Below are 22,436 nucleotides of genomic sequence, written 5' to 3' on the forward strand. Positions count from 1 at the left end.
AAACAAATAAGAGAAGAAATCTACAAAGATAATTTCGTTTTAAGATTTGTTAGGGGCAGAAGTTATCAAATGCCTCAGGTACTTGTGTTTTTCTTGGGGTTATAATTGAGTTCGTGAAATACTTGGCAACACTTAAAGCGTTAGAGTGAAAAAGTTATGGCTCCACTTAAAATTTTTAACGCGGTCTATTAAAAAAAATTAGAAACCCACTACCTGATTTTAAGTCGTGTGTTAATTTTAACAAAAATATTTACTTATTTACATTGAGTAATTTTGACAAGGAAAATACCCCTCATTGGTAGGCGCCTACTCATTGGGAAGTGATACTCGGCTTGATCTTTTGAATGCACAAACGATAAAATAAAATTTATGCCAAACTAAATAATTTGCGAGTGTTGGTTGAGTCAAGACTCCCTCTACTTCTCAACGGAGGGATCTTTTCTTGAGCTAATTACTTATGGGGTCAGACACATGTGCATAGGCCTGGGCATAAAATCCGGAACCTGAAATCCGAACTGAACCCGACCCATTATCCGACCCGAGACGTAAAAATATCCGAACGGGTCTTGTAAAGTGGTACAAAACATATCTGAATCCGAAGTGTTATTAACCGAACCCGAACGGGTAACCCGAAAAACCAAAAAATCCGAAAAGATATCCGAAGAAACCGTTCCGAATGTCCAAACTAATATACAATATAATTATATGAAACATGAATATATACTTCAAATATTCAATTTCATATTTATTTTGATATGATATCTAACAATAAGTATTTGAAATTTAAATAACTACTTTAAATACTTAATTATATATACATAAGTATATATTTCTTATGTTTTGCTTTTAAATTTTAGATTTTATTTCTAGTATATCCGAACCGATCCGATATAACCCGAATACGAATGATATATGGTTACTTTATTGGTTCTATGATGTGATACAAAACCGACCCGAACCCGATGTGTTATATCCGAACCCGACCCGTACTTGTAAATTTACTAGAATAGGACCTAGGAGGTGTTATAAAAAAAACCGAAATCCGAAAAACCCGATCCGAACGCCAACGGATACCCGAACGTCCATGCCTAAATTCGTCCAAGATATGAAAGGTCTTCTTTTCTCTCGTGTTTTGTTTTCTTTTTCTTCCGTAGACGTTTTTATATAACATAAAGTTGAAATCTCATGAATCTTTTGTACAATCTTACTTAGGTTTTGAGTCGGGAGTGTATAATTAGTGAATGGTACACATGTGTATCTCATCCACTAAATTTTCCCAATTCAACAAATTTGTGTTACTTCATAACAAAATATGATAATACACAAGCAGTTCAAATTTGCTTATGTCTTTTATAAAAAAAAGTGGGTGAACTACTATTATTTGTCTATACACATGTTTGATGAAGGGTTTCATCCACTTTTTATTTATTAATTTGTCTTTAATTTTTTAGCATTAAAGTGAATCTTTTAATTTTTTTTCTTATTAATTAACTAACATATGTAAATACCATTTACATTTATTTAAGATGTAAATTTTGTTTCACTTAAATAAAATATTTTTATTTGTATTTTACATTACACCCTCTGTTTCATTATAAGTGTCGTTTTAGGTTTCGGCACACGAATTAAAAAAACAATTAATTTTGTACATTTCCTATAAAAAAACACTATTACCTATACACCTAACCATATTTCAACCAATAGAAAAATAAATTTTGCATAAAATTAATAAAATTTTCCATTGAAAATCGAAAAGGACACTTATTTTGTAACGAATTTTTTTTTCTAAAACGACACTTAATATGAAACGGAGGGAGTATATGTTATATATATATATATATTCTTATTTGATATTATACTTTATTTTTAAAATGTGTTATTTTATTTTCTGGGAATTTTTTGAATATCTAAAAATTATTCATGTTTAATTAATTTTAAAGCTCAAGACAATTTTACTACTTTATAAAAACACATTTCTAAATCATTCAAAATAAGATACATATAATTTAACGCTTAAAACAATTATATGTGTATTAAAATTATTTTTTTCTGTTATATTTTGAATAAAAAATTTAGATTTATCGCATTTTATAAATTAATTTTGTAAAATAACTACTCTAGTTTAATATATATCCACAACATCAACGTCTTGATATCGGAAAAACTAGTTTTAAATTTATAAATGTTTTACTTTATATCATAATTTTTAATGGTTATCTGGAAAAATTTTATAATTAAAAAGGATAATATTAATATCCAGCACAAAGTGTTACAACAAAAAATAATATGGATCATGCAAATTAGATTGAAATTATATGAATTTTATTTTATTTTTCAAAAAGATATGAATCCTTTTATTATATTGTGAATCTTAAATTTAATATCAGAAGGAACCAACCAAACTTATATTCGATGTTGTTGTTAGGCATACTAAAATAATACAAATGAACAAAAGCACATGGGAACGAGTCTAGTGATAGCATTTATCATGCCTGACAAACATTTCACCAAATGGTTGTAACTTGTAAAGTGCCAAAGAAGGAGAGGTTATTTGAAACCTTAATCTTTGAATATTTATTTTTAATAAAAATAATGTTTATCTATTACAAATAACTAAATATTTGTTTATATCATCAAAAGAAGTCTCTGTGGATAACATACAGAAGCAACTTGTATCAATGTCCGTAGGAAACAAAGAACTTTCAAAGGATGAAGAGATGGGGGGGGGGGACAGAGATCCCATGGAGTGCGGTGAATAGGAATATGACAAAAAGTCTCTTTGCTCCAAACCGCGTCCTATTTAATTTTTCTCCGACTTTTGCTTCAAAGTTCTAACTCTTTTTTTTTTTTTTTTTGAACAAATAGTTCTAACTCTTTCTTTCTTTTCTAATATGTAATATACACATTTGAATCCGAGTGACACAAATCACTTAACTCTATGTGCTTGTTAGTCTTGGATTCTAATTCAATGATTAGAGCTTATAATCTAAAACCATTTGTAATGTTACTATTGTATTAGACTCACTTTTTGATTTCAGTTGCGTGTGTGTGAAAGTTATAAAAACAAAACAATGTTTTAATGCTGTCTTGGTTTTGGAAAGGGGAGGCGACAACAGATTCCGCTGAAGAAAATATACGATGAATTTCTGTGAGATTTCTTCTTCATAATACACAAAAAGGCAAACAAACTTGATATAATATACCATAATATGTAAATATTTCCAAATTTCGAAATGATAATTTGGAAAATTTGTCAACATAGATTAGATTCGCTTCTACCAAGAACATAAGAATGCATAGATAACACCAAAAGATACTGCATGTGTGTATGCAAGCTGAGGAACAACATCTCTAAAACCTCCAAAGTCCATGTTGAATAAATTTCATCCATTATTATAAAATAAGAAAAAATAATATATATGACTATATATGTTTCTATATGTTTAAGAATTACATTTGTTATATACGATATTAAATTTATGTGACCTTTTGTTGTGGATTCAATGGACCCTCCATATTTGCATGTGCCTGAGTGTGGAATGGGACGAGAGAATGGCGGTCTTTGACATGGACGTCGCCTAATTATTTTAATTTCATCAATGAACTTTAACTATTTATATAATTAAAATATTTTTTTGTTATCGAGATACATACTTAGGCCAGGGTCCTTAAGAATTTCTTTTTTTTTTTTATGGAATGGGACGAGAGAATGGCGGTCTTTGACATGGACGTCGCCTAATTATTTTAATTTCATCAATGAACTTTAACTATTAATATAATTAAAATATTTTTTTGTTATCGAGATATATACTTAGGCCAGGGTCCTTAAGAATTTTTTATTTTTTTTTTCAAAAAAAAAAAATTAAAAAATAAACCAAATAAACCAATCGCGGACCGCCACGTGTCGGTGTAACCCGCAAACAGTGCAAAAACTATACCGATCCTTATTTGGTGATTTTGGAGATTGGTTTTTAAAATTTTTGTGGGATCCACGCGTCAGTGGAACCCACATTTTATCAAAAACCTCTTTACAAAACTTGGGATGTTTATGCTCTTAGTTAAAACTTGAGAAATCACCTGAATAACTTTCTGTCCATATAAACAACGAAAGATGGTTATTAATTTTCTTTCTTGCAAATAAAATAAATACTAATTACATTTTGTCGTTCTAACTTAAAAATAATTTATGTTTATTTTTTAACACAAAATAATTTATATTTATAAGTCATGTTATTCAATCCAATACATGTACAAGTTTATACTCATCCAAAAAACTGTGATATGAAAGTTTCATACATTTTTAACAAGTTGTTAAATACTAAGTCACTAACAATATAATTCCTAAATTGTTACCGTCGTTATAAAGTTTGTTAGAATTCATACACCACTAGATGATAATCCACGCGCATACGCAAAGAGAACTTCTTATACTAATGTTTGTTTATTAAATAGTTTTAACATTTTGTAACACTACAATTTTTATCAATTGTAAAATGACGAATACAAATGTTAGTCTCTTAAATGTATCATCGTTGTTGAAAATTTAACGTATTACATCTCTTTTTTTTTTTTTAAGAATTCATATACACAAAAGAAAATTAAGTTTTGCGGCCGACACAAATTATAAAAACTAGATAGGCAACATCGATTGTAAAATGACTAAAAGGGATTAGGTTTTCTGCTCTCTATTTGTTTACTATTGAATCTCCATAAGTGATTTCATTTTCTACTTGGGATGGCAATCATGGATCTGGACCGCGGGCCTGGCCCGTAAAGGACTGTCGCAGAACGGTATTGAGACGAGGTTTTCTAGGCCCATAAATTTGCGAAACACGCGGGACGGGTCTTTGCGGAACTGGGCCTTTTGCGGGATAGGCCGAAACGGGTCATGCGAGATTATATGGACCCACATTTTTTTTCTTCATTTCTTATTTTGCCTGAAAAAAACGAGAAAGAGAATGAGAAGAAAGCGATTCTTATGAATTTTCCCCCATAAAACATAAGGAGTTTCGGCGATGATGATTCGAGCTCCAATGATGATGATTCGAGCTCCGACGATGACGACTCCAGCTCCAGCCATGACGATTCGAGCTCTGGTGGTGTTTTGATTTGGTTTTCTCTTTTTAGGACACACATGTATGAATTGCTTTATTACAATGTGATATTTCTTGTTTAAATTGATTGACTTTGTTTTCAGTACTGTGAAGTGGTGTTTTTCTTAAATTAAATTTGGTTACAATGGTGTTGTTTAGAAGAAAAGTTGGTTGTATATCACGTCACTTGTATAATTTGGCAAAGTGATTCACGATTTTTTTTGCAATCCAAATAATTAAAAAGAGAGATGGTTTGATGAAGACATACAACACTTGAGCCAAATTATTACAAAGACAACAACTCAATCAAATTCAAACTTAACAAAAGCTTATGTTGATAACAAGAAAATGCTTTTAACTCAAGAACGCAAGCACAAACGGAGCTTTGTGGCATTGATTTTGATAAGGCTTTAGTGAAGCTTAATGAGCTATCTTCAACTCTCTTACACAACTCTTATACTTGAACATTCATGAAATAATCTGTAGCAAGCGGTTTGATAAAGAGGCGTCCCGCGGGACGGCCTATATATTATGCGGTACGGTTTTGAGCCGACATTTTGAAGACCGCAGCCCGCGTGGGACATGCCCGCTGTGACCCGCTCGACGACTAAACCGCCGCGGTACGGGACATAACGGGATGGACAAACCTGTTTATCTCTATTTTCTACCTCTATAATGTTGTGCTTGCGTTCTCGTTTATGTTTCACTGATATGAGTTTTGTTTTTTTTTTAACATCTTTTGTGAATTCAGTGAACTACATAAGTGTCAATTTAACAAAATTGACATATGTAAAAATTAGTTACACTCCAGATACATACTCAAGAATCCAAATTTTGAAGAAAATCACTGGCAAACTCTATTTATAAGTTAATGTTCAAATCTAATATATCAAACTGTTATAGAATATAAGTACATACTCAAAATATTAATGTAAGTCTAGTATATATTTACCAGTTCGGTTTAAATTCTTTCCTTATATAAAATAAGTTGATCCATAATATATGTTTATATGGACCAACTTATTTTTTTAAGGATTGTAAGAATTATTCTAGTGATGACACCGGCTACGAAACACGTTATAATGCTTTATGATTAATATATAGGGGATTGCTAAACTCTAACCCATTCATTTTTTTTTGTTATGCAACCCGTTCATTTTTTTTTTGTTACCGGAGGCTAAATCACATAAGAAAAATAAGAGATAAGAGTATATTTGTGAGATCAAATAAAATTTGAGATCTGTTTAAAAATAGATGTATTGTTACCAAAGTCTTGGTGGTTTAATAGTAACACAAGAGAATATATATTTTTGTGTTCCAGGTAACTTTGATAGAAAGAGTAATTTTTGAATAAAAAATATTTAAAAACTGATTTCTGATCTAGAAGAATTATGAGTATAAGATCGGGAACTTTGACAAAAATAAATAGATGTATTGATGGAGAAATTAAACTATTAAAACTTTAGCAAAAAAAAAAAAAAACTATTAAAGAAGTGTTTAAAATCAGTTCCTGAAAATACATACATTGAAAAGTCCTTTATGTGCGTGGCTATTTACAGTTGAATAATTGTAAATACAAATATGCTTATTGTATATATACTGATTTGGGGTAAAATATGGTTTACAGCTGAATGCAGAAAAGGACATGAAAACCCATTTTCATCACCCATGTTTATATATACGTAGTGGCTCCCACGCCACGCGTTTACTATCTAGACCCCACTTTATTTATTCATAATACTCCTCTGAATTTCCCATAACTTTGTACGTAGTCCCAAACAACTGATTCGTGTATGTTCTCGACTCTCTTTTCTCTCCAATGTCGACGAAACTAAATTAAGATGTGTGATATGATCCACCAAACATATGATGACCCTCTATTCTACAAAAACAAAAAATTCAGACAACACAACCTAGAAGGATAACCACACTACTCACACGTGCCAAAACAGTGGCAAAGAGACAAAATGAGCAATTCAAACAGTCTTTGGAGCTACCCACTCCCACATGATTTTGATTTATTATCTGATCGACCTATAGTTATCTAGGGCAGTAGAATATAAGAACATATCAAAGGGGGCAATATGAAAATCTTATAACAACTATATTTTCAGAAAATCAAGGGTGGCAGCTGCCCCTCCCAAAACGTATCTACATCATCCACTGCCTAATAATAATTAAATTTAAGATAATGAATGCAAAACATTGATTAAAGACGTATATTGGCCATCTCCTAATTGGAAAAGTCGATCATGTAACTTACTGATACGTTGCCTCTAGAGAGAGTTTTTTTCTTTTCCTTTTTCTTACGGACATGATTAATTATTAGGGTTTAAATTGATTAATTATTAATAAAAGCTAATGACCTTCTAGTGATTTTTTCTTGTAGTCATAATTGCTGTCTAAGATTCTTCCATCAAGTTGTTACTGGATTGACCCCAATAATGTTGGCACTTGTTATTTCGATGGATCCATTCTAACAGCACACTTTTTGCCTAACATATTCTTCTAGTATCACTTATTCTAGTTACTAATGACTCGAAAAGGATATAATGTCTGAATTGGAAAATAATTTTTAAAATACTTGCGACCGAATATAAATTACAAGATTTATTTATTTCAATTGATAAACCAATTATGTTTTACGAAACTTATAGAACAGAAGAGAAATATCAACCAGAGGGTGGTGGGCTAGTGGTCTTGAGGTAGTTACAACATCGATACGAACCCGAGTTCGAATACCCCCTGTGGCCACGGAACGCTTTACGCCCTCCCCAAGTTTAAAGTTATCGCGGCGTTGATGCCGGATCCTTGGGTAATGGGTATTAGTGCCGGCTGGTTCCGGGCCAGGGGGATTAGACGGTTGGCAATCAGAAACCAGGTGCGGATTACGGGCTTTCGGGCAATCGGAAACCACTTGCGGATTACGGATCGCCGATTGAACCTCCTGTTAAAAAAAAAAAAAAAAAAAAAAAAGAGAAATATCGACCAAAAATACATCTCCTATATATAAGAATCCACAGACGAATATAAATTACAAGATTTATTTATTTCAATTGATAAACCAATTATGTTTTACGAAACTTATAGAACAGAAGAGAAATATCGACCAAAAATACATCTCCTATATATAAGAATCCACAGACGAACTGGTTATATTATAGAGTGTGTCATTTCCTACAAAACTATCATATAATAATAACAATAAAATCGATACATCCTATATAATGCATAACATTAATTGTTATCATTATCTTTTTTACTCTTCGACTATCATCTGGTAAACTACACTCAGAAATCATGGGTATGATCAGAAAACATTAATAATGTTTGTTTCAATAATGACCTAAAATAAACAAAAATATATAAAATACTCCCTCCGTTCCTAAAAGATCTATGTTATAGTTTTTTCACACTTATTAAGAAAACATTTAAAATTGTATTTTCCAATACATTGTTTTCCTTAATTAGCTATTTTTAATAACTTTTAACCAATGAAATTTTATTAAACACAATTGTATTTTTTGAAAAGTACAATTTTTCATTAATTAATGTCTTGAAAATGTAAAAAATGTATCTTTTTAAAACAAATTTTTTTTCTAAAAAATGGATCTATAAGGAACAGAGGGAGTACATAATAGTCGAAGATGATTTTAGTGTTTGATTGAGTCATTATCGAAAACATGGGTGAAGAATGGTGATGAAAGAGTCCCGCTATAGTAATCAAACTTTATTTTTTGCTTCCATTTATTATTGCTATTATTAATTAGTTGAGAAAAAATCTAGAAAATATTGGCAGTATCTATGATGTACAGACATGTTGTGATGACCAAACCCATGTGAAAATGTGATGTGGGTTTGAAGTTTTACCGCAGCCAAAATTTCTTGCATCCAGCTTGTTCACAATTGGGAAATAAAAGAAATGGATACTTATTAGTTATCACATAACATACATATTGTCATAAAATACATATTGTTAGGAGATCTCTGGCGATTACAATATCACTTAAGAGAGCATGATTATTTGAGAGTTCTTACGGTAATGTTTTTATCGGAATATAAAAACTCGTCTCTTTACTTTTAACTAAAAAAATTAAGAACCGGTTCTTAAATAAGAGTTCTTAGGGTGATGTTCTTGGCGGAATATAAGAACCCGTCTCTTTACTTTTAACTAAAAAAGCTAAAAACCGGCTCTTAAATAAGATATTTAAGAGCCGGTTCTTAGCTTTTTTAGTTAAATTTAAGAGATGGATATTTAAGAGCCGGTTCTTAGCTTTTTTAGTTAAAATTTAAGAGATGGATTCTTATATTCCGGTAAAAACTTCACCCTAAGAGCATGATTATCGGTAAAAACGTTTTTGGGGTTCTTAAATTTATTTTTGTTTTCTGATTTAATTTTTTTTTTAAAAAATGAACCGATCGCGGACCGCCACATGTCTGTAGGGCCCGTAAACAGTACAACAAACCCCTGTGAAACGTTTCTTATTTGGCGACATTGAAACACAGTTTTTGCAAAACGGTGGTGGGGTCCACGCGTAAGAACTCTCCTCCCACCACCGATAATCATGCTCTAAAAACCTCCCAATAATCATGCTCTTAGATATGCTATATGTAGGAGTGTATGACAGTTAAGAATTTTATAGCTATTAATATATTTTTCTAAGCTAAAGTAGTATTCACTCATTTTTTTTTTTTTTGATAACCGAGTGTCATGGCCCCACCGTGGTGGTCCAGACTAGAGACCGAACCCTTAGCAGCGCGGACGCACACCCGAGGGTGGGTCATGGCCAGGCAGCGGTCTTCGGTCTCTGGCGCCAGAGCAAGTCCGCATGTAAATTCCCTAGTGGCCAGTGCGATCGAACCCGGGGGCCGTACAGTAGTATTCACTCATAACCTAGGATTTATGTTTGACCAAAAAAAAACCTAGGATTTATATGTCACACGATAGAAGTAAGAACTAAAGATATAACTGAAATCCGTTTTATAAGAAAACTATTGAATATGTATATATATATATTAAAAGTTTTGATAAATTTTGTTTTGCATAGGTCTTATTCTCTTTCAAATGAAAGTACAATGATATATACTTTCCAAAAACATAGTTTAAAACTATTTATTTCCCTACACACAGTTTAGCTAGCATATACAGTTTATAAGTTTTTAATATTCACTAACTTTACAATATGTGAGAGTAATAGATAATCCATTTGCCCATGTCGCGGCAATTACAAATACAACAAATGAGTTTCAATTAAGAATACAAATAGTCTCTTTCTCTCACTCCGCTGATGTCTCTCATCAACAAAAATCAATGAGATTTTCTGGATCGTATTGGTAATGGTGTGGGTCCCGTTTAGGACCAAATTGATTGCCAGTTAATTTAGCAAATAAATTAATTACACAACAAAAGCATCTCTCAAACTCTCCTTTTGTGTCTCATGAAGCCAACAGTACTTAAAGCCACCCTTCACTCTTCCAACAACACCTTTCATCACTTTCCTCTTTTACATTTTCCCACAAACACTTTGATTGATAAACACACTAGAACATACCCGACCCCTAATATTCTGATGGCACGACCACAACAACGGTTCCGAGGCGTGAGACAGAGACACTGGGGCTCTTGGGTCTCCGAGATTCGCCACCCTCTCTTGTAAGTCTTTCTCAAATTTACCAAACTACCCTTGCTTTCTTTCTTTCTTGAAAGTTAATCAAGAAGTTCTTGACCTAGTTGGCTAATTCGTTTTTTTTTCTTTTATTGCCTCAGGAAAACGAGAATCTGGCTCGGGACTTTTGAGACGGCGGAGGATGCGGCAAGGGCCTACGACGAGGCGGCGAGGCTAATGTGTGGCCCGAGAGCTCGTACTAATTTTCCTTACAACCCAAACGCCGTTCCTTCTTCCTCTTCCAAGCTCCTCTCCGCCACTCTCACCGCTAAACTCCACAAATGCTACATGGCTTCTCTTCAGCTGACCAAACAGACGCAAACTCAGTCTCAGGCGCAAGCTCAGAACCCGAGACTTCGGTCGCTTTCCTTACCGGACACTGACAGCGTCATGAATATGACGGCCAACGGTATTAATTATAACAGGGGAGGAGTAACGGAGACGATGAAGGAGATCAAATGGGAAGATGGAAACGCGAATCTGCAACAGAACTTCAGGCCATTAGAGGAAGATCACATTGAGCAAATGATAGAGGAGCTGCGTCATTATGGTTCCATTGAGTTTTGCTCTGTTTTACCTACTCAGTCGATGTGAGAAACGGTCCTGTCATTTTAGCAGTAATTCTTTTTTTATTTGAAGTTTAATCTTATTTTTCCTTCAACATGACGGCGTCGTGGAGTAGTAGAAGAGAAAAAGGCTAATTTCTAGACATTTGATCTGAATTGGCCTCTTTGAAACACTCATTCTAAGAGCAATCGATCATATGCTATGTAATGTATATTATTTTTATTATATGAAAAAAAACGTTATCTAATATCTTAATTTGCATCATTTCTCCATGCAAACCAGTACTCATGTGTTTGTGTTCGTGTGTGAATAAGTGGGGATTTTATGTAGTGAAAAGATACAACATTGGGAAGGAAGATATCAAAAGAAGATAGAGAGATGAGATTTTGTTAGGGTCTGGAAATTTTGTAGTTAGCTTTTTGGTTTTTGTTCCATGCATGTTCTCATTTTTCAACGGTGGACCTTAATTTCTTTCCTTTTAAAATTTTATTTCACCATCTCTTTTGTTTCTCTTTTCAATTTGGGATTGCTGCTAACTGCTAAGTAGAAAGTGTACCTACCTATAGCATAACAGGACAATCAAATTCTAACTTTTAAAATAAATGTTTTTCTAACTTCACTGATCTGTAATATAGGGTTTTATTGTTTTATCAACGTTTTGAAATAATATTGGCTTTGATTGATGACATAAATTAGAGTTGATTAAGTTTGAATAAGAGCATAATTCAAAAATGTTATCAATCATGAAATCATTAATTAATTTTAATTTTTTGAGTTAATGTTTGTGTTAATATGTTTTTTACACAAAGAAGATTGTTTTCCTTGCTGATTTAAAATGTGTACAACGGCAATCACTCTGTATAAACAACGTTTTACGGATACTTGCAAATAAACCAATCACGCCCCGCCCTGAAACAACTAGTAACCACGCTACTAATTTCTTCTTTACAATAAGTTAATAACAACTGCATCAGTAAATCATCAAGTACTACGTACGCAGTATTAGACACAAAGCGTCCCACATCCGATCAGATGTTGGAAGGAATCTTTAGTAATATATAAGATAAATGGACCACTCCACTTATCACCAATTGGTTTTAGGTTGGAAGTCTGTCTACCTTAACATGGTATCAGAGCCCGATCCACACAATCTAACCCGATCCACGTCGATCTGGTCCAAAGTTAGCCCATCGATCCTGGTCCGAGCATTCCGAGATTGACGCTCAAAAAACCATCATCTCGAGGGAGCGTATTAGACACAAAGTGTCTCACATCGGATGTTGGAAGGAATCCTTAGTAATATATAGAATAGATGGACCACTCTAGTTATCACTCATGAGAGTTTTCTTGCCATATTTTGGATGCTGCGGACGTAAAAAACAAGCTTATAATTTGGTGATAAAATTAACCTTACAAAAATGTATGTTTTTAATTATATCTAACTGAGGAAACCGATGGAAGATCTTTTATATATAAAACATGATCTTTGACTATGCGATAAAAGCCTCTATTTACAAGGTGACAATGGATAGAAAAACTGTAAAATAATATAATGTAATTATAACATATAATCTCACATAACTGCAACAAGGGGAACCAAAGGAAATTCTAAGTTTTTAAACTACTTCATTGATATGCCTAATCCATTACAAAAAGATAAAACAGAACATTTTTATTTTGAACAACAATTACTTCATTGTTGTAGCCACTCGGCTTGAACAAGGAAATTTAAGTTATATTAAGAATCTAGTAAGATATACAATTTAACTTAAGAGTTCTGTAGGCGACTAGGCGTGCATACGATTTTCGATTTCTTTGGTAGCAATATTGACTACGTGACAATATAGTAGTCAGCCACTATAATATTTGTTGAGATCCACAACCAGTTATATGGGACAAACTTTGTCAAACAATAGAAATAGATTAGAATCTCAACGTGATAATATTTTTTGGATCGAGGTCTTTATCGAATGGAACTTATAATGATTATTCTACGTACCTGTTTGTAAATTGATTTTGTTTTCCCCATACTTTTTCAAAAAGTAAATAAATAAAGAAGGGGAATTATAAAAGTGCAGTTTTATTCTAATTATTTTGTTTTCTTAAAGCATTTTGAAGCAGCAAAGGTGAGATTTAAAATAATGGGCATGCTTGTGAATTCATCATCATTACTTCTTTGAACTTCTGTGACCCTTTTTTTCCTTTTAGGAAGGTCCTTTTCTATTGCCCCAATAAAATTTTCACTGAACTCACCAAATAGAGGATAAATAGGTAGAGGTATATAGATTCAGATTCATATGAAAACGTATCTTGTCCATTCCTGTATATAATATTTAGTTATATGTTTATCCCCTGGGCCCTGTTAGTGCATGAAAATGTTATATTGTTCACTCAAATTTAATCAAAAGTATTGCACATTTACGTATTATTTTTGTTATTGAACTTATTCTAAACATCGTTAGTTAAACGTGGTGTGCATTAATCTTACTGACATTTGATAGGAACAAGAGCGAGAGATTGTTGAGTTTGGACACGTTTAGTTAATTATATATGATTCTGCTAAACATACGTACTGAAAACAAATCTTTGGACAAAACAGACAATTCACCTTTATATCAAACGCTAACCTGGGCATTCAAAGATAGATCATTGCCATGATCAAGCTTTATTAGTAAACGAAATCAAACAAGCTTATCTTTGTGGTTCTTCTACCATATTACTATTTATGGATTTACAACTGAAATCAATTGAACATTAATAGTATAGGTATGTAGTTCAGTTAACGACTTCCTAGATTAGGTATAAAAGATATGGTAATCTTCATATGCGCATGTAAGAGAATAGTGCGAGAAAGACATCTCCCAATAATCATGTTTGAAAAAATGTTAAAGGAAAATTCATAGTAAGGATTTACGACTAGGCAATGTGGTATAGTGGTTTACAACATTGATACTGCAGTTTTATCATATAATCTGGATTAGTATAATATTATGGGTGTATGAGTTATAGATGATAAACAATCTCAGACCGATAAAAGACGTTCAACTAAAGTCTGTTATTGAAAACAAATCTCTGTAAATTTGTAAATTGCTAAAGATTACATCATTAAGGTCAACTAATTAGGTCTCTAAGATTGCATCTATTTCTGCCACACACATTTTGTTAGTATTTTAAATTACATGAAATCATTTACAGTTGTTGACCGCATATTTGGCGGCTTTATTACCACACAAAATCACTTTAAGTCAATTATTCTAACTATAAAGGCCAGCAATATTTCGATGAATGTAGTAAATCTTTCATAGCTGTTATATCATCTTTTATTTCAAGTTAGACTTTGCTTTGATTTGAAACTCCGCTTAAAATTATTACTTACATGTAGAAAAAATCTTTAAAACTGCTACGTATGAGTTAGAATGTATGGCGGATTTATTTGAGTTAGAATCAGCCATGACGAATAAAGGTGAGAAAGTGTTTTATATGACATCCAAACGAACAAACTTATGGAAAATCAAAATTATGGTTTAATCGGGAACACAGAATTTTAGTAGGCACTAGGCACCTAATCATAATTCAGAATCTGAAATATGATTTATATAAGGGACATCTACAAGAGACAAGACATACCAATGACCTATTTTCATCTCGACGGTCCTTTTAATCAAGTAATGATTGACAGTAAGTTTAACTTTTATTGGTAAGTAACTAATTTTACTCAAGGGCATCTAACACTATTTTTCCCTCTTTACACTAATCCTGTTATAGAGTTAAATTTACTCCAATAATTTACTATATAATAGAGTTACTCTATAATATAGTGAAATTTAGAAGAATGCTGTTTTTTTACTGCAAATATATAGTAACAAAACAACATTCCTCTATATTTTACTCTATTATAATGTAACTCTATTATAGAGTGAACCATTGGAACAACTCTAGTTTTATAATAGACTTATTCTATTTTAGTGTAAAATATAAATAAAATAATAGTGTTTCATTGGAGATTGTGTGTCAATGTATACAAAAAAAGTGTGACACCAAGTACAAGATATACACATGATAATGCGTTCATGTATACATCTCACAAATTTATAAATATATATGTATACAGAAAAATAAGGAGGAAAGTGGTCAAAGGCAATAATGGAAAAGAGAATGATGGTGTTGAGCAATGTAGATTCTCATGTGAATTGTTGGTTCCAGAAACGCCAAAGCATGGCCTTATATATGGTGAAACTCTTTTTCATGTTTTTGCTAACATCCAATTCCTTTTTTTATTTGTGCGCATTTCCGGTTAGTCTATTTTTCATTACGATAGATACCTTAAAATATTTTTTTTGATTTGGCTATCTCTTGTTATCAAAGTATATATAAACAAGAAAAGTATGAAACAGAAGTGAGAGTCTCCAAAATACAATCAGAAGAATGTACACTAGAAAATTTGTTCCATCTCGATTTGATTACACATATAGGATAATAGGATATTTATATAATTTTCAGAAATATATGTATATATAATATCATATATAATATTATATAATGCCCATCCCGGAACTGTTTATTTAAAAATAAATAAATATGCTAAAGCACATACGTGAACCATTTCCATAATTTGACATTTGTATAAGATGCATGTGTGTGTTAAATACCACATGTGCGTTACCTTCTTTCTTATCAATCAATTTTGATGAGCCCAAATATACTCCATTATACGGTTCATATTTTAAATGGAAACATGACATGTTCTTCTGCCTACAATCTTTTAACTCGAATGTTTGTCATGACGTATTTATTTTGGGAAATATACCACGATACTATAATGTAAGTGTGCATCAATCTAAAACTAGACTTATTTGATGGTTGATTTGAGGAAATATAGAAAGTAATTAAATTTATGTAAACTCCTTTTTTAACTTATTTCTTACTCTACTTCTTTTGATTGGGAGTTTAATGAGTTTGTGGTATCCTAAAAACACGGCTCTCTAATGTCCCTGAAATTTGGAAGTGTATCTACTGCTGTGGCATCAATACCAGACACCTAACTTGACTTATCCTGCAAGATTACATACAATTTAAACGATATCGTCTCGTCTTTTTTCCTTGCAACAAATACTAGAGAGAAAATACGAAAGATGACAGTTTCTTGGGTAAAAAAGATGACAGTTGTTGAGCTCTATGTTGTGACGGACCAGATGCATTCCTGGGCCAGATGCTCCACTAGAGTCAGATCGGATGTCCGTGCTGAAGGCCAGATGCTCTACTAGAGCCAGACCGGATGTCTGTGCTGGAGGCCAGATGCTCAACTAAAGCAAATGTCCGTCACCAGATGTCCAATCCCTCGCTTAGTATGATATTGTCCGCTTTGGGCCTAAGTCCTCACGGATTCGTTTTTGGGTCGTTACTCCCAAAAGGCCTCATACTAAGTGGAATTGGACCAGCTATATATATTAGACTTTATTCTGTCTAATATCCGATGTGGGATTTGGATTGCCTCTTTATTTATTCTGACACTCTACACAGCGTAAAGGGTACAACTGTTTCGACATGTAAGAGAAGATGTCGCCAACTATGTCGAGTTCATCAAGGAATCTGCTTCATTCATTGGAGAACCCAATTAACTTAAACCAGAAGTTGCTGAAACTGTGTTGAAAGTGTGATATGTCAGACTAGATTTGGGATAAATCTTAAATGAGGCAAACTTGAAAACACTTATGACCAAGTCATTGTACAAAACATTTCAGGTGTTGGGGTGTTTTGCTGCAGCGGATTACTTTCCGGTTATTGTCAAAATCATCTAAAGGATCATGGGGTTGCATAGCAAATATGAGATGTTTATAAGGCTATAAATTCTTTTTCAATCAAGCTATAAAAGCATCAGATAGAAGATGAGTGTATAAAGGATGATACGTTGACTTGCTCTTCAAGATAGAAAAGAGAGAGACTGGACTTCGAGAGTATCAACTCAGTCATCACCACACCAAAGGAATTCTTATGATACGTAACGAAAAACTACCCAACGATATCTCAAGAAACATGGATCCATATCACAGAAGACGATATAACACGACTAGAGTATCTCAAAATGGTGGTTAAAATGATTAGGATAACACAGCTTCTGCCATTTTTAGTTTCAAGAGAGGCTTCAAAAGATGTAAAAATCCGTAGGCTATGACATTCCAAAGAAAACATGGATCTAGGCCCGCGGGTCCGGGGAATTCGGTTCGACCAAAATCTCATCAAATTGAATTAAAAATTTTGGTTAAGTATTCAGTTAGTTCAGTTTTAATTTTTTTTTATTGAAACTAACCAAATTTTTTTGGTTTCTATTATATTTTGGTAAAAAATTGGTTAAGTTCGGTTGATTTGGTTGCAAATTTTGGTGAATTCAATCAGTTCAGTTCGAAATTTGGTTAACAGTTTTTTTTTTTTAAATCCAAACTAACCGATTACCGAACTGAAAACTGAACTAAACACAAATTTCAGTTCGGTTCAAAACCGCAGACCTATATGGATCCATGTCAATATTTGGGCTGTTCATAAGAATCCAAGCGTCTGGAAATGGAAGCATTGGGAAGCAATGGAGGTAAAAGAAGTTGATCCTTGAAGAATCACATGGACTTATCCGTCCTAAGAAAGTTGGATTTCAGTGTATCCCCAGTCCTTACAAAGTGGACTTAACTTCTCTTCTTCACTTCATAATTGTAAGTAATGTAATGATCTTATAACCATTACCATCAATAAAATGCTTGTTCACGTACACACAACTTCTTGAAACCATTACAACCCGAATCAAATTACGAAACAAAAAAAAAAAAGAAAGAGTAAGAGATTTTACTAGGCGAATCTAAACCTAAGCACTCACAGGTGGTGATGGAGGAAGACATTGTCTTCTCCTTTCCCCTCCTCCTCTTCTGCTCCTGTTCAAAGACCCCGACGAAGATAGCGAGGGACCAGGTGGAAATCTACTCGACCTGCTCCTAAGCTTCTTCTCTTCTGCTTCCGGAACCTTCTCCTCTTTCGATCTAACCTGCCTCACCTTCGTCTCGTTCAGCTCCGCAGGCAAAACACAGTTGCAAAACAAACCTAAAACCAAATACACAAAACATAAAAAGTCATGACCTTTTTTACTAAAACAGAGTATCAAAACAGAGTAAACCAATGTTCTGTCTTTTTTTTTTTTTGGTAAGCTTCTAACCAAAGCGAGCAAGACGGTTAACCCAACTAGGGATGGATCTCCTTGTCAGCTGAACACAAACGTCGTTGCAAAAGTGATTACAGTTCTTTGTAATGAGATGGTAAGTGTTTCCGCTGTACTCTTCAGAGAGCTTCTCCATAAAGGCGCGGACTTTCTCAGGATCCAAATCTGTTCTTCCGATCAAAATAGACTTCCTGAATGTGAACCCTGGACACTGCTTCGGTTCCACCTCGAAGATCCCTGTTGTGGAATGCTCGTGAGCTCCGAAACCGTACTCAACCCCATGAACTACATTTTTCAGACAGAACATATCTAATGAGTTTATCCAAGTCATATAAAAACAGAACATAGGTCAAAAAAAGTTTCCAAATTTGGAATCTAATGACACCGGTCAACTTCAATTACTACAAACAAACAAACATTAAACTTAAAGTTTCTTACTTCAATCCCAAAGATTCATAAAGTTGTGAACTTGAAACAAAACCCATCAATAAATTTGAGAGAGAGAGAGGAGATACCTTCAACACCAGAGTGGTAGACTCCAAGTCCTAACCAGTAAGCGTAGCCATTGATGGGTGTGAGATCGTATACATTCAGGTAAACCGGAACCGAACCGGCTTTCTTCTTCCGGCCGGTCACGACCACCATTCTACACAACATCTTTCCTCTTTTAGCCGGACAATCTTTAAGATTCGTAAAGAGCTTAAAGAAAGAAAGAAAGAATCTAGTTCTCTGTGGGATTATTCTGCTTCTTTTGTGGTCAATCTGAGAGAGAAGCTTCTGTTCATGTTTCCTTCCTTTCTTAAAAGCTACATTCTCTTTTCTCTTTCTGTCACCCTTTTGTTTACGGCACATATTGTTTTAGCCCCTATAATTTTACATTTTTACTTTTTGACCCCGGTACTATTAAATAGATGCTTTCACGTCAGCGACGCCAACGAGGACTATTTTAGAGCTAAGAAGAGTGATATAAGTGCACGTAAATGTTGATTAGTCGTATAAATAGTAAAACTCGATGGCTGTTTCAAAATCACATGAACTCTATCAACCATTACATTGTTTACATTGGTCAAGAAAGTGGCTTAGACGGTCTAACCAACGATTAACACTATATATATATATATATATATATATATATATATATATGAATATAAAATATATAAAAAATAATCTTATATAAACTTTAGATTATTTCAAAAAATTTAATATTCAAAAATCTGATTAATTGATGATATATGTAGTACATATCTCTTTAACTTGGATCAACAGCTTAGCAAAATTTGTATGATTTATTATAAAAAATTGTATGATTTGTTTGTGATGTATTACTTTTAAAAAATATCACTCTCATGGAATAAACCGGTTCAGCGGTTTCAAAGGGTCACTCGGGGATGATTGTGACATTGTCTAAACAAATTTGAAAGTGGAGGGTGGTATAGGTAAATAATAATTATATAGAAATCGACAAAGCCACGAGCCATGTTTCAGGAGGTGTCTCTTTGTGTACGTTTTCAGCAACCGATGCTTAGCTGTTGGGGCGTGAAGTTAACAACATTATTACACTCACCACTTGGGATAATTTTAGACTGGTTATTCTACCAAACTGATTTGTATTTAACTGAATATACTAAATTGTATTTCCCTACTCAAATATTGTAATTTGTAAACATATACAAAGGCAGTAAGTAACCAGACGAATTAGCCGTCCTTTGTATTGATGTATATATTTATCATTGAAAAAATCAAAGAAAAAAATTACAAAATAATTAATTTAATAAAATAACTAAATAATTAGGGTTAAGCTATTGGAGTGAACATCTGACTCCGAATATCTATTAATTTGTACTTGATCACTCTTGTAAAGATAAGTTTTTTCCCCCACAAAATTTCTAAAGATAAGTTATACTATCATATTAGTTTACTCCTAACAAAAAGAATTTTAAACATCAAGTCAGAAATTGGCTTGTTTAAGAATCGTATATATCAATTCTAAAAGGTAGCTTTTAAAAGGTCAACACAAGTATATCTATTTAATGACTTTGATAATTATTTAGTCATGGCCATTTGTAGAACGACTTTGAGGACCAACAACTTGTGCACATAATTATTATAGTCAACTGCTCATGGCGATTACAGTACTATATTCTAGTCATGTTTATCATAATTTGCTGGTTATGATTAGCACTAATAGTCAAAGACCTTTTAAAAACCTGTTTTGTATATTCAACAGAGGTTAATAAGTGAAAATATACTATAGACTAATCTTTAAAACCCACAATTATACGAAAAAGGTTAACATGACGACGTTATGGACCGGCCGAGTACTTCTAGTGTAATTGCATATTCCTTGGCCTTTTACGATCAAGTCTTGTGATATTCGGTGGACCTGATGGAATGAAACTCATAAAATCCATATAGAAAGATTAATATATTCATTGCCATTTGAATTCATCAATGAGACCGAAACAGAAATTCCTAGCGAAGTTATCTTGGACGTTAGTATACAATACTAAAATAGTGTTCCTATAAAGCAAGGCAGGAGCAACATTTTCGCAAGTAGCATAGAGACAAGTAAATAACACGTGATAACCAAGCGCTCGTAGCTTAGTGGTAAAGGAGGTACAACTGTACTGCCCGCCACCCGGATTCGAGCCTTGGCCACAACGGATTTAACATCCCTTCCGTTGGGGCGCTGGATCCCTTTCGGGGATAGTTGGGAATGTGACTGCCCAGATACCAGAGTTATCAAAAAAAAAAAAACATGTGATTTGATTGTCTATTTTACAAAGATCATATCTTACAGCTCTCATTTGTTTGAATACTTCTGTTTCGTAATATGTTCCTTTTTTGGGTCAAATGTTATTTTTCGTAATATGTTTTACCTATACTATACTCGGGGCTTTGGAGTCTAGTGATTTAGGTATACATAGGTTTTGTCCACAATGGACAGTATTAAAATATCGTTACTCATTTCAGCAGTGGGCCTTCTGGCCCAACCCATTGTGACTCATTTTAACCTATATCCGAAAACTGGAACCCGAACCGATCCAAAAATACCCGACCCAAAACTGAACCAAAAATCTATAAATATCTTTTGGGGTCTAATTTATTTTACCCGAAAGAACCGTAACCGAAAGGAACCGATCCGAATAGACCCGGACCCAAAAAGAACCGATCCGAATAGACCCGACCCGATAAAAACATATTTGTGCCCGACTTAAAACACATGTATATCCAAAACTAGTATTGTTTGTGTTCTATTATATATATATATTATTTTATGATTTAGTTGAAATATTTTTTGTTAACAATATTTGTTATTACTCCCGCTGTATCACTTTAAATGGGTTTTAAGGATTTTACAAGTCTTCGTGTATTTGTTTTAAAGGTCCGGTAAAAACAACAAGTTTAAAAATAAAAATAAAAACATATAACCAACGTAATAAGAATAAAAAAGATGGTTACTTAATACACACAACTTACACAAATAAACTGGAGAAAAAATATTCAGAAATAAAAGGTACTCTCAACAACCTTAATATAATTTATGTAATCTCAACAATACAAGTAACAAATTAAAAAGACAAACAAACAATAAGTTTCAGTGACACAACAGGCAACACCACGAACTATATCAATCACATTACTAACACATTTTAGTCATTCATGAGTGGATAACAGTGCATACACAGTTCATCATCACAACTCTAACCCTATAACAATAAAAAACTTGAAAAACAATGATCAACCCAAAGACGCAAAATTCACAGGTACAATAACCCTAACAAATATTGAGACGAAATAAATTATTTCTGCGCGGGGCAATGCCACTAGTACTATTAATTTTTTAGTGATTATTGAAGTCCCACGTTGTGTGGTGATAAGGTCTTGGGCAATATTTAAATGCATAGACAA

General features: G+C 33.1%; 2 protein-coding genes and 1 pseudogene across 2 annotated transcripts; 2 read left to right on the forward strand and 1 right to left on the reverse strand.

Moving 5' to 3' along the window:
* Positions 1 to 10,513: 10,513 nt before the first annotated feature.
* LOC106304522 (ethylene-responsive transcription factor ERF003) lies at positions 10,514 to 11,518 on the forward strand. The gene is made up of 2 exons (XM_013740925.1): positions 10,514 to 10,746; positions 10,861 to 11,518. Exons 1-2 carry the CDS (start codon positions 10,532 to 10,534, stop codon positions 11,351 to 11,353), a joined length of 708 nt encoding a protein of 235 aa, XP_013596379.1. The 5' UTR covers positions 10,514 to 10,531; the 3' UTR covers positions 11,354 to 11,518.
* A 3,951-nt stretch (positions 11,519 to 15,469) lies between these two features.
* On the forward strand, positions 15,470 to 17,419 carry LOC106303223 (annotated as a pseudogene).
* Positions 17,420 to 18,025: 606 nt separating this feature from the next.
* Positions 18,026 to 19,345, reverse strand: LOC106303770 (deSI-like protein At4g17486). Its single transcript, XM_013740087.1, has 3 exons — positions 19,040 to 19,345; positions 18,522 to 18,809; positions 18,026 to 18,409 (listed from the first exon to the last, which is right to left on the reverse strand). Exons 1-3 carry the CDS (start codon positions 19,179 to 19,181, stop codon positions 18,177 to 18,179), a joined length of 663 nt encoding a protein of 220 aa, XP_013595541.1. The 5' UTR covers positions 19,182 to 19,345; the 3' UTR covers positions 18,026 to 18,176.
* Between the last annotated feature and the right edge of the window lie 3,091 nt (positions 19,346 to 22,436).

Source organism: Brassica oleracea, chromosome C7, assembly GCF_000695525.1.
Source record: "Brassica oleracea var. oleracea cultivar TO1000 chromosome C7, BOL, whole genome shotgun sequence".
Classification (NCBI taxonomy): domain Eukaryota; kingdom Viridiplantae; phylum Streptophyta; class Magnoliopsida; order Brassicales; family Brassicaceae; genus Brassica; species Brassica oleracea.

Bases quoted from the DNA above. Each gene is read 5' to 3' on its own strand.
- LOC106303770 (XM_013740087.1), bottom strand. From the start codon at position 19,181: ATGTTGTGTAGAATGGTGGTCGTGACCGGCCGGAAGAAGAAAGCCGGT. The intron at 18,810-19,039 runs GTATCTCCTCTC...TGAAAAATGTAG, and splicing joins CTACCACTCTGGTGTTGAAG to TTCATGGGGTTGAGTACGGT. The intron at 18,410-18,521 runs GTTAGAAGCTTA...ATTTGGTTTTAG, and splicing joins TAACCGTCTTGCTCGCTTTG to GTTTGTTTTGCAACTGTGTT.
- LOC106304522 (XM_013740925.1), top strand. From the start codon at position 10,532: ATGAAGCCAACAGTACTTAAAGCCACCCTTCACTCTTCCAACAACACC. The intron at 10,747-10,860 runs GTAAGTCTTTCT...TTATTGCCTCAG, and splicing joins GAGATTCGCCACCCTCTCTT to GAAAACGAGAATCTGGCTCG.